The sequence below is a fragment of the Copidosoma floridanum genome, unplaced genomic scaffold, assembly GCF_036245765.1.
Source record: "Copidosoma floridanum isolate Cflo_tuat_1 unplaced genomic scaffold, Cflo_Japanese_pri ptg000037l, whole genome shotgun sequence".
NCBI classification, from domain to species: domain Eukaryota; kingdom Metazoa; phylum Arthropoda; class Insecta; order Hymenoptera; family Encyrtidae; genus Copidosoma; species Copidosoma floridanum.
This window is the reverse complement of record NW_028321914.1, coordinates 643,612-659,561: the sequence shown is the minus strand read 5'-3', so window position 1 is coordinate 659,561 and position 15,950 is coordinate 643,612. Positions and strand designations below refer to the sequence as shown.

The 15,950-nt window shown below is 35.0% G+C and overlaps 2 protein-coding genes across 6 annotated transcripts in view; one reads left to right on the top strand and one right to left on the bottom strand.

The window, feature by feature from the left end:
• LOC149373154 (formin-like protein) overlaps positions 1 to 4,685 on the bottom strand; it is a 119,505-nt gene extending 114,820 nt beyond the window's left edge. For 2 of the 3 annotated variants that reach the window (XM_089597801.1, XM_089597803.1), the window contains exon 1: positions 3,922 to 4,685. In XM_089597801.1, coding sequence (XP_089453927.1) covers positions 3,922 to 4,164 — 243 coding nt within the window. In that variant the 5' untranslated portion in view covers positions 4,165 to 4,685. The remainder of the gene's footprint in view (positions 1 to 3,921) is intronic. The other variant, XM_089597802.1, reaches the window with a different exon arrangement.
• Positions 4,686 to 9,965: 5,280 nt separating this feature from the next.
• Positions 9,966 to 15,950, top strand: part of Ube4A (Ubiquitination factor E4A) — an 89,427-nt gene continuing 83,442 nt past the window's right edge. Inside the window, exons 1-6 of one of the 3 annotated variants that reach the window (XM_014350785.3) lie at positions 9,966 to 10,083; positions 10,164 to 10,782; positions 10,853 to 11,245; positions 11,331 to 11,663; positions 11,747 to 11,940; positions 12,029 to 12,139. In XM_014350785.3, the coding sequence (XP_014206271.2) occupies positions 10,234 to 10,782; positions 10,853 to 11,245; positions 11,331 to 11,663; positions 11,747 to 11,940; positions 12,029 to 12,139 (1,580 nt within the window). In that variant the 5' untranslated portion in view covers positions 9,966 to 10,083; positions 10,164 to 10,233. Of the gene's footprint in view, positions 10,783 to 10,852; positions 11,246 to 11,330; positions 11,664 to 11,746; positions 11,941 to 12,028; positions 12,140 to 15,950 lie in introns of all 3 variants that reach the window. The other 2 variants (XM_089597800.1, XM_089597799.1) reach the window with 2 other exon arrangements.

The window sequence follows — 15,950 nt, the reverse complement described above, 5'->3', positions numbered from 1 at the left end:
AAAAAAAGTTTATGTATACAAGAACGCCAAGAAGAAGACCTTGCTAAATAATTTTGGGTAGGTTTTCGAATGAAACTAAAAATCAGTGACGCTAATGAAAACATAGTACTCCAAGCGGTAACCTTTCAGAAGGAATCCGCCGACTTCTCGATTGCTACATTTTGTCGATTTCTTAGTCCAGTCCACGCTTGCTTATATGACCAAAACCATAATAAAAAATAGTGTAATAATTTATCAAATTGACAACAAGTGTTTAACCGTTCTAATGTATGAATATCTTACGTTATGGGACAGTACTATTTCAAACATTCCCACTCTGCTTGGAATCTGAAGAAGATATTTACTTCATTATTAAGTTTTTTTTGTGGCACTACAAAAGGAAAAGTTGTTCGACGTCGTTATGCCTTTCGTAGGGATAAAGTATACAAAATTTAATAACAATCCTACTTTTGTGAAGAAAGTTACAGCGCATTTTTCATCGAAGTTAAACATTTTTTGTTGTATACGTATGTTTATTAATTGAATGATGTTCTTTTTCATCATTCTACAAATGTCAGTAACATTTAGTGTTGCAGACTTATAAATGATGAACTATACCAAATTTTAAGCACTCCTATTTTTGATTAGAGAATTGAGACAATTGAAAGTATCCAATAAAAATTGATAAAAAGTATTTTTATCGGTTTCTAGTCAGTTTTTGCACTTGGAAAACCACATAAAATGCAGTAACGTTCAGAACTTAATATTTTTCTCATGTGTATTTTCAAACCAGCACAAGATTAAATATATGACAATCTGCAATTTAAAGTCACACAATCTGGATGGCAATACTACAACTAGGGGATTTCAGTATTTAACATAATATTGAAATTAATTTTTTTTTTTAATTACAATTCCATGTCAAATAGTCGAACCCTACCGTTTTGATGTTGACATCCGGATGGTGGGACCTAACGTTACTCATTAACTTGTGTTTAATCTTGTGCTTAAAAAAAACCAGTAGACAGTGGGTGCTTAGGTACCCAAGTAATAAGTTATACTTTTATAAAATAATATGGCAAATAATATAATTACAAATATAGGTATACTTCGTATGAAACGATATTATGTACAAAGATGGTGCAATTATCGTTGGAATGAGTATACTACGTTAGTTGGGCGTGGTTTCAATAAATATTTTAATCTCTAATAAAAGAACAATCATAAACAATATATTACGGCACAATACAACAAAAATAATATATAGGCTGACCAGTACGAGACTGTGCTCTTTCATCGAATCTTCTGATGGTTTCAAAACGACTTCCTAAGAAAATAAAAAATACCCTTATAATATAGCAAATCGTTCAACTGTACCCTTTTTCATATGTTTAATTTAAAAAATTTGCAATTCAACATGTAACCATATGGAAAAATCACTGTAAATTGAATTTATAAGGTTTATATAGAGCTACCATTTTTTGTTCGTATGAAAAATTACTTTTCGATTAACCTGTTTTATTTTTAAATAGATCAATAATTTTTTTTTTTTTTTTTTCTTTTTTTAATAACACAAAAAAGAAGGGGTCAAGTATGCGTACAAGCGTGTATGTAAGTTCATCCTTATAAGAAAAATAATTTCCAGTCTTGCAGCGTATATATTTGCGCTCTTCCCACCTCTCTGAATTTTGTTCTTAATTACAAAGAAAAAATTGGGAAAAAAGAAAACGTAATAAAAATTAATTGTTATATTTATACAGTATGGAAATTTTTTTTTTATTTATAAAAATTCTGTAAAAATGTGACAAAATTCTAAGAACAATAGTTTAAGTTTATTTATTTTCCTATCTTAAAAAAACAATGGGTCACGTGATGAAGCCTGTTTATTCGTTGTGTGATTGGCTGAGACTGATCAAGCGCGGGTAGATTTGAAAATGAGATTTTCGCAGCCCCCTAGTAAACGTAAAAAATTAATTATAAATAAATGAATGTTCTAAATTTTTGAAAAAAACATGTACCAATAAAAATATATTTTATTAAATAACTCATTTATTCAATGTTAAATGAAACTAAATGAATGAATACACGAAAAAAAAATTTACATTGAAAACAATTTAAATTGGAAATAAATTACGAACTGCAAGATAAAATGAAGTAATCGGTATTTCTATGTTGGGCTCCCTCATAACAGAGTGGGTAAAGAGCTCGCCCAGTGTGCAAGAGACCAAGGGTTCAAATCTTTTTGGAAACTGTTCAAAATGTAAAATTCAAAATGTATTGTGTGATGATGTGTGGCGTGGTGTCGTGATATGATGTTGTGTGGTTTACTGGGAACCGGAAGTACGCTAAGAGGGGCGGGGCGAAGGGGAAGAATCAAGAAAAATACACTTCCGTGGCACTTTTTCTCTAGGTCACCAATCTGAAATCATTAATTTACTCTGTAGGGCAGACCGCGCCTATAGAAGTATAACTTCAACAAAGATGTTAGGAAAATTAACTTTGAAACTTCATTGTGTTGTAGGTTGTGCTGGAAGCCGACAAAAATATTTTTTATTCTTTTTCATTCGACACTTTCACTTGGGAAGGCTGAAGATATAAGCAGCAGAATAGATCCGAAGAGTGAAAATGACGAATGGGAGCGACCAATCAGCGCTATTCATCTATTTGATCATTCGCCGGATGCCCTGTTTACATAGAGCGGAATCGAAAAGTTATTCAATGTTGTTGTACGATGCTCAGAAGGGAACTACACGAAATTTGAAGAAAAAAAAAAAAAAAAAAAAAATGTTTTTGTAATGAATAGAAAAGTTAGTTTTTTTTGGAAATTTTGTATTTTTTGTTGTTAACGTTCTTTTATTTATTAAGTGTTATTTTTGAATTTTCTACATACCTACTGTAGTAATTTGGTGTTGTAAATAAAAAAAGGTTATACTCTACTAAATTTTGAAGCAATCTTATATTTAGTTAGAGTTGCAGCCAATTGTTTGTCGAACAAGTTAATTTATCGCTAATGATGTCTAATTATTTACTTAATTACAAAAATTATCAATTTTCTGACACAAAAATTGTTGTGTGTGATGCACCTTATGTATAGCCATGAACTATTCCAAATTTCAAAGAAATCCTTTTTTTGCAAAGAGAATTACAGCTGAATGTAATGTAGATTTTAAAGTCTATTATTTATGTTTATTTAGACAGTACAAAGTTACTAACAGTTTTATCATGGCCGCATCTGTAGATATGTTAGTCCATATTTTAGAAACGGAGAAAGAGCAGTTGAGGATTTAAATCTTATTTAGTTAAAAATTTTTTATTACGTTGTTGAGCGCTGCATGTAGTACCTACATCGGGCTAATTCCGTCAGCTAGCTTTAGCTTTGTCGCTGATTGGCTATTAGGTATTATGGCGGAGCTCTTAATCACTATGGGACCTACACCTTTTCGTCTACCACCTGTACATGAGAAAGTTGTCATAAAAGTTTTTTTTATTCTCATCTAATTTGGAACTTTTCCACTGAAACTTTTTCCTAGCTTGAACTTCCCTACCCATATCTTTTTGTGGACGTTTCTGAACTTTATAATCCGTGCACTATTAATTCTTATTGAACATGAAGAAGAGATTTCTTAATTATTTACTTAATTTCAAATGAAATCGTTTGAATATCTAGCATCATCATTTACAAAGCTTAAACATACTTTTAACACGCGCAGTAACTCGGAAACTAAATATGGATACCCTCATAAAAATATGGTATTTCCAGTAAAAAATTATTGTTTCTTACAAATTTGTAAGGTCAAATCATCAATTTGCAGCACCACAGCTATTGTCTTTTTTCAAAGCTGTAATTATATGTATATATATATATGTATATATATATATTTGTGACCAACGTTGAACCTCCCGGTACATAAGTGCGCAGGAATCAAAATTCAGTGAACTTACCAAAATTTTGGTAAACCTGCACTCGACCTCCTGGGTATCCGGCATAGGCTGACGAAGTTGCGCACCACGTAGACTGCCAGCTCGCGTGTGCTGGGAGCCAGCTAAGCTCGAGATAGGGCTGGCCTGGAGGTAGAAGCTCTTCAGACCCATAGGTACAAAAGAATCATCAGATGGCGGATGGCATTGCTGATATTTTTGAGGGTGCTGCTCTGGTAGGGGCTGCCGGCTACCCACTGTGCCCATACTGGTGCTATTACGGTCACTAGTAGGTACTGTATTGGTTAACAAGCACTTACGAACATGCTACTCCGTCAATAATGAACCCTTTTTCCTCGATTCTCTCCCGTGACTCAGCTCTAGACGATATTTGCTGTATATTATATATACGTTATCTGTAGTACTCTGTTATTTACATTGCTAAGTAATGCAATAGTGTTGTCGTTCATGCTAGAATATATAGTTGCTGTCTATACTTTGTGTGCAACAGGTAGTAGCTAGCAACTCAGCTAGAATCAGTCACATTACTGCATTTGAAACTGTAAAAAATAATGCTTTTGGCTTGAAGAACGACATAGCTTTACATTCAGTTAAGTTAAGCCATGTATTCTCACGCGCAAAAATATTTTCGTTCAAGCTTGCATGATGACTTACCACTCGAATAAATGGTTGGCACTGTCGACAGCAGGGGCTTTATCTTGGAAAAGTCAAGTGTCCACTTTAGACTTTAGACGTATTTTGGTCATCTGCACATGTGCAGAAGTTAAATATTGGTTTCTGCACATGCGCGAACAGTGAAAAATGCACCTTTTAACTTTCTTAAAATAAAGCCCCAGCTCAGCAGTAGCAAAAATTGAAAGGTTAATCTCGAAATAATTATATTGAACAATCAACTACACACCACACACTAGCTATATCAGGGGGGGGGGTCTTATGTTGGCGAAGTAGGCTGCAGTCACATGGGTGGCATGCAATCTGTCCTACTACGCTGATTGGCTGCTGTAAAGCCTCGCGCTGATTTGCCACGGGTAAAGTGGTCGATTGAACTGCCTAAGGCCTATTCTATAACACCATCCTAAAAGTATTACCGAACGCACACCGCCAAATTCAAATAAGGTCTAAAATCACAAGCGCCTTAAACCAAATAACCCTGCAGTTACTTGACTATTAATAAAAGTTTCAATAACAAGATGACCCAGGTTATTTACTTAACCCTTTATCATCATTAGAAATGACTCAAACATAACATAAGCACCTATAACCAAGTTACCCGGGACGTTTACAAGCCACTTTGTTATTTAAGGATGGTCAAGACGTATACAAAAATGCAGAGAACTTACTCAAAATTTATACCCTTACAGTTAAGCTCACTAAGAACGTTCCTGAATTTTCTCAATATTTTATATGGTACATTTTTTTATTAAAAAATACTGCAAGATCAGATTCGGGGAGAGGTAAGTTAACCCATGCTTCAATAGTAAACATGTATACTGTTTTCGCAAAAACAGTTCTTGCAGGTTAAAAAATGCAACGATTCGTTCAAAAAAATTATATTAATACAATCTAATAATGAGGGATTAATTTGTCATCTTAAAACACACATGTTATGACCTACTGTATAAAAAATTTTAATAAAGAAGCTCATACATTTTGAGTCCACGAGAGAATTGCAAATAGGGATTAGTAGAGAGATTGCTGACTGCCACACTGCCAGCGTTGGGTTAGGCAGATTCAATATCGGAACTTTTTCCCTAGATCGTATATGTAGCTATACGATCTAGGGAGAATGTTCCGTCGAGCAGACAGTACAGCAGTGAAGGGGCATTACTAAAGACACGCGGAAATTCAAAATTGTAATATTAATAACACAAGCGACTATCACCCAATGACCCGGGGCGCTAACTGGCCACTCTGTTGAATAAATAACTTTTAATAACACAAGCGCCTATCACCCAATGACCCGGAGCGCTAACTGGCAACTCAGTTAAATAAATAATTATTAATAAATAACACAAGCGCCTATCACTCAGTGACTTGGAGTGCTTACTGGCCACTCTGTTAAATAAATAATTATTGATAACACAAGCGACTATCACCTCATGACCCGGGGCGCTTACTGGCCACTCTGTTAATTAAATAATTATTATTAACACAAGCACCTACCACCCAATGACCCGGGGCGCTGACTGGCCACTCTGTTAAATAAATAATTATTAATAACACAAGCGCCTATCCCCCAATGACCCGGGGCGCTTACTGGCCACTCTTCTAAATGAATAATTATTAAAATAACACAAGCGCTTATCACCTCATGACCCGGGGCGCTAACTGGCAACTCAGTTAAATAAATAATTATTAATAAATAACACAATCGCCTATCACTTAGTGACTTGGAGTGCTTACTGGCCACTCTGTTAAATAAATAATTATTAATAACACAAGCGACTATTACCTCATGACCCGGGGCGCTTACTGGCCACTCTGTTAAATAAATAATTATTAATAACACAAGCGCCTATCACCTAATGACCTGGGGCGCTAACTGGCCACTCTGTTAAATAAATAATTATTAATAACACAAGCGCCTATCACCTATTGAGCCAGGGCGCTTACTGGCCACTCTTTTACATAAATAATTATTGATATAACACAAGCACCTATCACTTAGTGACTTGGAGCGCTTACTAGCCACTCTGTTAAATAAATAATTATCATTAACACAAGTGCCTATCACCTAATGACCTGGGGCGCTTACTGGCTGCTCTTTTAAATAAACAATTATTAAAATAACACAAGAGCCTATCACTTCATGACCCGGGGGAGCTTACTAGCTACTATTAAATAATAAATTTTCAAGGAATTACAAGAGCACCAGTTAAACAGATCTTTGTCGTACTAGATAGGCAATCAATTTTGTGATATGTGTACTTATGTTATCAATCAACTATTTATTATTTAATAGTGTTGCAAATAAGTGTCCTGGATCATCAGGAAAAAGGTGCTTGAAATTTTCATTAATAATTATTTATTTACTAGATTTGCAATTAGCGCCCCAGGTTATACGGTGATAAGTGCTAGTGTTATTATAAATGATTAATTCAACAGAGTTGCCAGTAAGCACCCCGGGTCATTGGGTGATAGGCGCTTGTGTTATTTTAATAATTATTCATTTAAAAGAGTGGCCAGTAAGCGCTCCAAGTCCCTTAGTGATAGGCGCTTGTGTTATTTTAATAATTTATTATTTAAAGGAGTGGCCAGTTAGTGCCCCGGGTCATTGGGTGATAGGCGCTTGTGTTATTAATGATTATTTATTTAACAGAGTGGCCAGTAAGCGCTCCAAGTCACTGAGTAATAGGCACTTGTGTTATTTATTAATAATTATTCATTTAACTGAGTTGCCAGTAAGCGCCCCGGGTCATAAGGTAATAGTCGCTTGTGTTATAAAAAATTATGAATTCAACAGAGTTGCCAGTAAGCGCCCCGGTTCATTGGGTGATAGGCGCTTGTGTTATTAATAATTCTTTATTTAACAGAGTGGCCAGTTAGCGCACCGGGTCATTGGGTGATAAGCGTTTGTGTTATTAATAATTATTTATTTAACAGAGTGGCCAGTAAGCGCCCCAGGTCATTAGGTGGTAGGCGCTTGTGTTATTAAAAATTATTAATTCAACAGAGTTGCCAGTAAGCGCCCCGGGTCATTGGGTGATAGGCGCTTGTGTTATTAATAATTATTTATTTAACAGAGTGGCCAGTTAGCGTCCAGGGTCATTGGGTGATAGGCGCTTGTGTTATTAATAATTATTTATTTAACAGGGTTACCAGTAAGCACTCCAAGTCACTGAGTGATAGGCGCTTGTGTTATTTATTAATAATTATTCATTTAACTGAGTTGCCAGTTAGAGCCCCGGGTCATAATGTGATGAGCGCTTGTGTTATTTTAATAATTATTTATTTAAAAGAGGGGCCGGTAAGCGCCCCGGGTCATTGGGTGATGAGCGCTTGTGTTATTAATAATTATTTATCTAACAGAGTGGCCAGTTAGCGCCCCGGGTCATTGGGTGAGAGGCACTTGTGTTATAAATATTACAATTTTGAATTTCCGCGTGTCTTTGGCAATGCCCCTTCACTGCTGTGCTGTCTGCTCGACGGAACATTCTCCCTAGATCGTATAGCTATACATACGATCTAGGGAAAAATTTCCGATATTGAATCCGCCTAACCAAACGCTGCTGACTACAATGCTATACGCAGCGTTGGGTTAGGATGATTCAATATCGGAACTTTTTCCCTAGATCATATATATATAGCTATACGATCTAGGGAGAATGTTCCGTCGAGCAGACAGCACAGCAGTGAAGGGGCATTGCCTAAAACACGCGGTTATATTATAACACAAGCGCCTATCACCCAATTACCCAGGGCGCTAACTGGCCACTCTGTTAAATAAATAATTTTTAATAACACAAGCGCCTATCACCCAATGACCCGGGGCACTAACTGGCCATTCTTTTAACTAAATAATTATTAACAACATAAGCGCCTATCACCCAATGACCTGGGGCACTAACTGGCCACTCTTTTAACTAAATAATTATTAATAACATAAGCACTTATCACCGTATAACCTGAAGCGCTAATTGCAAATCTAGTAAATAAATAATTATTAATAAATATGTCAAGCACCTTTTTCCTGATGATCCAGGACACTTCTTTGCAACACTAATAAATAATAAAAAGTTGATCGATAACATATGTAAACATATCACAATATTAATTACCTAGCTATCTAGTACGACAAAGATCTTTTTAAATGGCGCTCTTGTAATTCCTTGATAATTTATTATTCAATAGTAGCCAGTCAGCGCCCCGGGTCATGAGGTAATAGGCACTTGTGTTATTAATAATTATTTATTTAACAGTGTGGCCAGTTAGCGCCCTGGGTCATTGGGTGATAGGCACTTGTGTTATTAATATTACAATTTTGAATTTTCGCGTGTCTTTGGCAATGCCCCTTAACTGCTGTGCTGTCTGCTCGACGGAACATTCTCCCTAGATCGTATAGCTATATATACGATCTAGGGAAAAAGTTCCCATATTGAATCCGCCTAACCTAACGCTGAATCTGCCTAATGCCCAACCCAACGCCGCGCCCGGCGCCCGCCGGGTCAGTGTCAGTTGCAATTTTGCAGCAGTACCAAAGTTGACCTCTACGAGGATCAGTGTCGAAATGACAGTATCAGACGATATAACAATAGTAACGTAAAAGGTGCACCAAAATGTAAATAGAAACTCTAACATTCATTATTACAATATTGTTTACCATAAATTGTATTATTTGTTACGTCACTGGCTTTATTTGTCGAAAACTACGAGAAAAATTTGAAAAATGCACCACATATCAAATTACTTGAAATAGTAATCCTGGAAACTCTGTTAAACCAGAAGCATTATTAAATAACTTAAAAAATAGAGAAGGACTCATACATGCAAATACTCATTTTTACAAACTCTTTGATAAAATAGAAAAATATCTTAGGGAAGCCATAAATAATTAGCTTGTCAATGGTTACGAAAATGTCGTTGGAAATTTTTTGCGCAATTATACGTTTTAGTTCCCCTGTTAACTACATACTGAGGATGCAATATTTAAATCTATCTATTATTATACTAGCATGAGAATAAGACAGTACGTTAACATACAAAATAAGAATGTTTTAAAAGATAAAGTAGAGAGAAAAAAAAATTATCGAAATTGGTTTTAACTTAGTTTTTAATTTATTAATTTATTGCCTTCATTGTATCTTATTTTACGTATTAGTAGTAGATTGTAAAGTTTGGAAATAAATAGAGTTACGATTATATAATACAGTTTTAATATTGCGCCTTTCTCACTCATACGCCATCTGACGAGTGTGAGCGGTACTGCTACAAAACTGCAACCCGTTGGAGGTGGTACTTCGTAGTTTGTACCCCCTGTCTTATCTTAAACCGTGTTTAGCTTTAGCACCTTGTAGCCGTATATGTCAGAACGAGCAGCCTATATTTTTTAAATGTCTATGCTCGCTATTTGACTTTCGTCATTTGCACGCAAGGACCCTTCTTCAAGTTCAAAATAAAGTCGCCATCTGTACTGCAGAAGAAAACGATTTCTACATTTAAATATTGGTACAGTAAACGACAATGAATCAATATTGTTGGCTGTTTTAAATACAATGGCCATGTCATACAATTAATTTTTTGTTTAGTATTGTTGTTATCTACTTATTTACAAGTTTAATGGCTAGCAACTGATTATACTCGAAAAAATTAAACAAGATGTTCAACAACAATAATGGTAATCCGTTTGCTGGTTTATTTTCAACCAATAGCCCCGAGAAGCCATTTTCTTTACGAAAAAGTGAGTCGATTATCCAGCAGCCTGTTGGTAAAAATGAAGAACAAAATATTAGTGAGGACATTCTAACGGAGCACAATTTCGCTTCTGATTACAACCACAATGAGGCAGAACTTGATGAAATGATAGCTGATGTCTTTGGAATTATCTTGCATCGTAGCAAAACTACAAAATTTTTCCAACAATTAATCTTCATTGATGAAAAATGTTTGGAACCTGCTATTTTTGAAAGGCTGTTATTGACTAAACCAGAGTCCTTGTTAATGTGTAATAAGAGTTCTGAAGTCCAAGATTTGGATGATCACGTCATTGAAACCAAAATTTTACCATATTTATTTGAAAGTTATTGTCGATTACAAAGGTATAGACTAAATCAGGGTTTACTTGAATCAGTGGAGAACGTTCGGAAAATTATTCTGCGTAATGTAGGTACTGGCCTAGAAGATCCAGAAATTTTCAAAGAACAAGAGGTAAATTACTCATGTACATATTGAATTAAAATTTCTAATTTCTATAGATATACCTTATAATATTATCCAGATTCATAAACAGCTCATAGAATTATTTCAAAATCGGGAAGTTGACTGTGATAAATTATCATTTTTTGTACATGAGGTTGTGGGAGTCTTATGTTCTGAGAATGAAGGCTTTGACACAGATGTTATCCGGAAAGCGTTTCGTCCAATTCTTGATATAATTCAAAAAGAAGCATTAGAAAGTCAGCTTCTAATTTTGCAGCCATATTGGTTTTTTGTGCTGCAAACCTTTGCTAAATCTATCCCCTTAGCTAAGCTGCTTATAAGTCATAGCAGTGTTTTTGAGGGTAGTGGTCAAGCTTATGCTAACACATTATTAGGAAATTTGTTGAGTATCAGTTGCCTTCCTAAACTAGACAATCAATCATTTCCTGTGTTTGTCAAACCGTTTCAACAGGTAATAAAAATATAAGGTCATTAATTGCTACCTGTTAAGTGTTTTGTTGTCTTTTCACTAATGTGCAATATGTAATATATGTCAGCAAAATAATGCAATGGATGGAAATATATGGTCAGCATTAAATATATTAAATGATTCTTTGTATAAAGTTTTCCGTGCTCTTCTCAAATATTCACGAGAAGTACGGCACTTGACTCTTCAATGGATAGCTAATTGCTTACATGCAAATGAAAGTCGGGGAAAATTATGGAACATTCATAATAATGTTGACTCAACCAGTATTTTGACGGTATCAGATGGATTCATGCTAAATTTAGGAACTGTTTTGCTAAAGCTATGTCAGCCATTCTGTGAAAATTTACAACCTGATGACACCAGAATATTGAAAGTTGATCCTACATATAGTGCTGCAACGGTATGTTAATAATTAATGTACAATTGTTAAAATCTATACCTTGTCTATTTCGAAATCTAGTTGTGACATATTTAACGTTTTAGGTGAACAGTGAACAGGACGGTCGTGAAAGAGGATTGCACATGCAAGGTATGCAGGTTAAAACTTGTTTGATTCCGACGCCAGAAGGAGAAACTCGCCCAGTGGCGACGACGTTCAGCTTCATCACAGAGTGTTTTCACTTGACTCACTGTGTTCTTGACCTTGGATATCGCATTATTTTGGATAAAATGCTCAAGTAAAAATAAAACTAATGAATCTTGACAAGTATTAAACGATAAAGAAGTATTTAATACTTTTAATAACTGATTAAATTTTATTTTTAGGATTAGTCAAGATTTAGCAAGGATTCAAAGGATGTATAGAGAATCTCGACACAATGAAACCACAGAAATAAATGAATTTATTTCTCAAAGATTAGAAATAGAAATGAGAAAGTAAGTTTTATCACAAGAGCTAAAATTTTGTAATAACTTTTATTTCTTTAGGGGTGGCATTCTGCGTATGAAACGTATGTTAATTTTCGTATAAATAATTCATGGTATAAACATTTTTAAACACTAACTACCGAAAAACTATCATTGAACTACTACTTTTGAAAAATTAAAATTTAATCCTGTATTATTTCTCAAAATTGCGACATAAGGAGTTTTTAGTTACAAGTACGCAAAACTCAACTCAAGAAAAGATGATTCGCTTACTATCGAGTAAGGACTCGATGTATTGTTTACGAGCCGAAGGCGAGGTCCATATTAAAGTTTATAAGGAAGCCTTCTCGAACGAGTTTCCTAAACTATTTTTTTGCCTAAAAATCCAAAATTGAGCGGCGAAGGTGCTGTTGTGAGGTTAGAAGGCAAGAAAAGCCTTTTACGCGTTCATACACGAAATTAGTTCTTCACGTACAAATACTTCCGCACACTCCAAAGTTTTCCGTTTAAAATATATACATGACAACTCTATAAATACGTGTATGAGTGTAGTTTGAAGTCTTATTAAGTAAAATAATTTTAAGGTGTTCAAGAATCCTCTGTGATAGGCTAGGAATGATTGAAATTTGGAGGAAGGAGTGTCAAGAATTACAAGAAACGGCCACAGTAGCACAGTGGTTAACGGTGGTTAAGGCTGCGGTTCTTGTCTCAGGGGGCTTGGTAACGCATGTAGTTCAAGATCCGGCCTTTACTCACTTAGCTCGCACCTCTGAGAATCTGATTTCTCATGTACATATTCCAACTGTGTTCCGATAGTTCGAAAACCATGTAAAATAAGGTCCCCTATGCCTATACAAGTGATTGATATGACAATAAAATTTGAGGCGGTTTTTTACAGTGCTAATGAAGATAGCGTGTATATATCTGTAGTAACACAGCATTACAGAACCCATACGACACAGTTCTCCGAAATGGCTGTAAAATATAAAAAAAAAGGATAACAAGAATTACTTATTGTACTTACAATCGAACCACAAAGTTTACACAAAGTTTACCGTGATATTGGTTCTTCCTTTGTAGTCATAAGATAAAAGAGCAGTTACAAAAGGCTTAATGTATTTCACACGCATACTTACTTACTAGGAGGCTCTCTCTCCCACGTGACAGTTCCCGAACCAAGACCAGATGAATTTAATAGTTAAAAACCTACTGAATCCAATGATATAATTATTTATATCGCTTACCCTGCGAAATTTCGAGATATTATTAATTTAATGTAGCGCTTTCTAACACGTATTCTTATGGTGGAGCTCGCATAATTATGCGATGAAAATAACTTAAAAACTCGAATAAATCAACAGGTTTCGTTATAAGAGCGCACACGTTTTGTAGTAGAAAGCCTCCACTTTGGAATGACGCCTAGCAAAGTAAGTGTTACCTTGGAAAATTTCGAGATCTTCTATTAAAAATTGATCAAGTCATTCTATTTCCACAGTTTAGCCTATGTTCTCTTGCATCAGTGATGCCAACTATACTTGAGTTTGCGAGCAAATTGTGATCTACGACGTGGGCTGGCATTTCTGCACGAGGGAGCCTCCTTAACATACAGTACATTATAATTTAACACTGATTGTTTGATATATGATCAACGCAGGTCGCTGTTCAAACAAAGCAAAATTAGATACTTTAATCGTGTTCGGGTAAAATCTGCCGTGCCAAATAGTAGACCAGATGCCAAAATAGCCGCAACGTCTTAAGTCTCGTTGAGTAGACCATGGTTAGCTCCCGTGGGTTAAATAATATTTTTGTAAGGGTGTGTGCTTGGAGGTGAATAAAGGAATTCTTGGTGGAACAGCTCAAATGTCGTAAAGAAGCCCTTATCAGGTATGAGAGAAGGTGTTTCACTAATGAGGAAGTGCGCTGGCGTAAGGAATCGTAGATTCTCAATATCTAAATTCATTGGAGTAAGTAAATTAAGTCAGGCCTCGATTTCTACTAACACTATGTATAGCTCCTCAAAAGTCAAAGAATGTTCTCCAATCACCCGTCTTGAATGATACTTGGCCGATTTTACTCCGGCTTCCCTTAAGCCCACACATTGTGGTGAATTTGGAGGGATAACGTTCTATTGAACATCATCGTTTGCCAATAATTAACAAGTCTCATGATAAAATTCAGAAGTCGACTTCTGATTGATACTAAACATAGCCAAGTCAATTGACAAGGATATGTTTAGTATACGAAATATGTCAATGTAGTATGTTAACAAAGCCGCACTAAACATAGCCTTGTGTTCCCTGTTAGTGCCATGAAATGTAGTAGCATTATCGACAACAATTACCGGCATGGACCTTGACGTCCAACAATTCGTCAACAGGCTGCGATGAAAGAAAATAACTGAGAAATAAAACCAGTTACCAATTCTAAGTTAAAGGCTCGAGGAGCAAAATCATCAATCGATGAGTTATTTAGGGTTTTATTTTTTGACAAGGAACACAAAATTTTATCTTGGCCTTCACCAATCTATCTAGTCGAAGAACAGCTTATACTTATTCAAATGATGCTACTTGGGTAATAGTTTTTCATTTGTCAGAAGCTCTATCTCTAATCGAGACCAAAGCGGGACAAAGATAAAAATCTTGTAACGAAATCTGGCTTGCCCGCCCTTGTCACAACGTAAAAAATTTGGTAATTGGTTGATTTTACAGGCCATTGCTGTACAACTCGGAGCAGCCATGACAGACCATGCCACCAAAGCAATTAGTTTCTGAGTTCTGAAGTCTTGCAACCCCGAGAAGCCTGGTCAGCTGGGTTTTCCTTAGAAATAATATGCGAACACCTAGCAGAAAGTTCCATTTTAATAAATGCTATTTTTTCAGCTAGAACAGTTTTCTACTATCTAGGATGCTAACTTAACCAGTCAAGAACTATATAAATTAAATTAAAATCTAATCTACAAATTTGTGGTACAGGTAATTTTTTTGCGATTTTTGGTCTTTGTTTATTGCGCTATACTTAAAATAAATTTCCGTGAATTTCTGAATTAATGTAATTTTATGCTATGGGCAATACTCACTTGATTTTAATAGATCAATTTTATTATATGTTAGTTAATATGCTTACTGTGTGTATACACTTATTTTATGTGCACTTAGTTAAAACTATCAATGTAAATAATTATTATACTTGTAACGATAACAATAAAATATGACTTTCTTGTTACCGAAAGTTGTAAGAAGCAGAAATGTATGTTAATTTTAATACGTAATAATATTAAAAATCACAGCTGCCAGGTGAATATTATTGTTGTATAATGTCTGAAAGACCACGTTACATGTATATATTACTATATATAGTGATTAAGGTAGGGCTTATCAGAATTCCCCATGGCCACACCTCCCCCTAGTATAAAAGAAAATTCTTTTGTTCTCCCTTACTTTAGTAGGTTCAGTTTGCCGTTGAGACCCCCGATAGTTCCCCCACTCAATTTTTATTGCTCCTCACAGCCTCCCCACAACGATAGTTTACTATTCAAATTAGTTTTCACACTATTTTTAATCACAAGGTTTTATTTGTGTTAACTTTTTATAAATTATTACTTTACAATATCTATTTCTTCCACACTTCCCATGAGGCAGATAGATTAACTTAATCGTTATAAATAACGTAATAACGATTATAATTAAAAATATTTTTCTACACAACATTGTCTATAACATAATTATTATCATCTTCAATTTGTGTAAGTATACCATTTTTAGTTTTGTATCTTGATAACGCTACATACAATTGTTCGTAGGTGAATAGAGGTTTTTTCAAA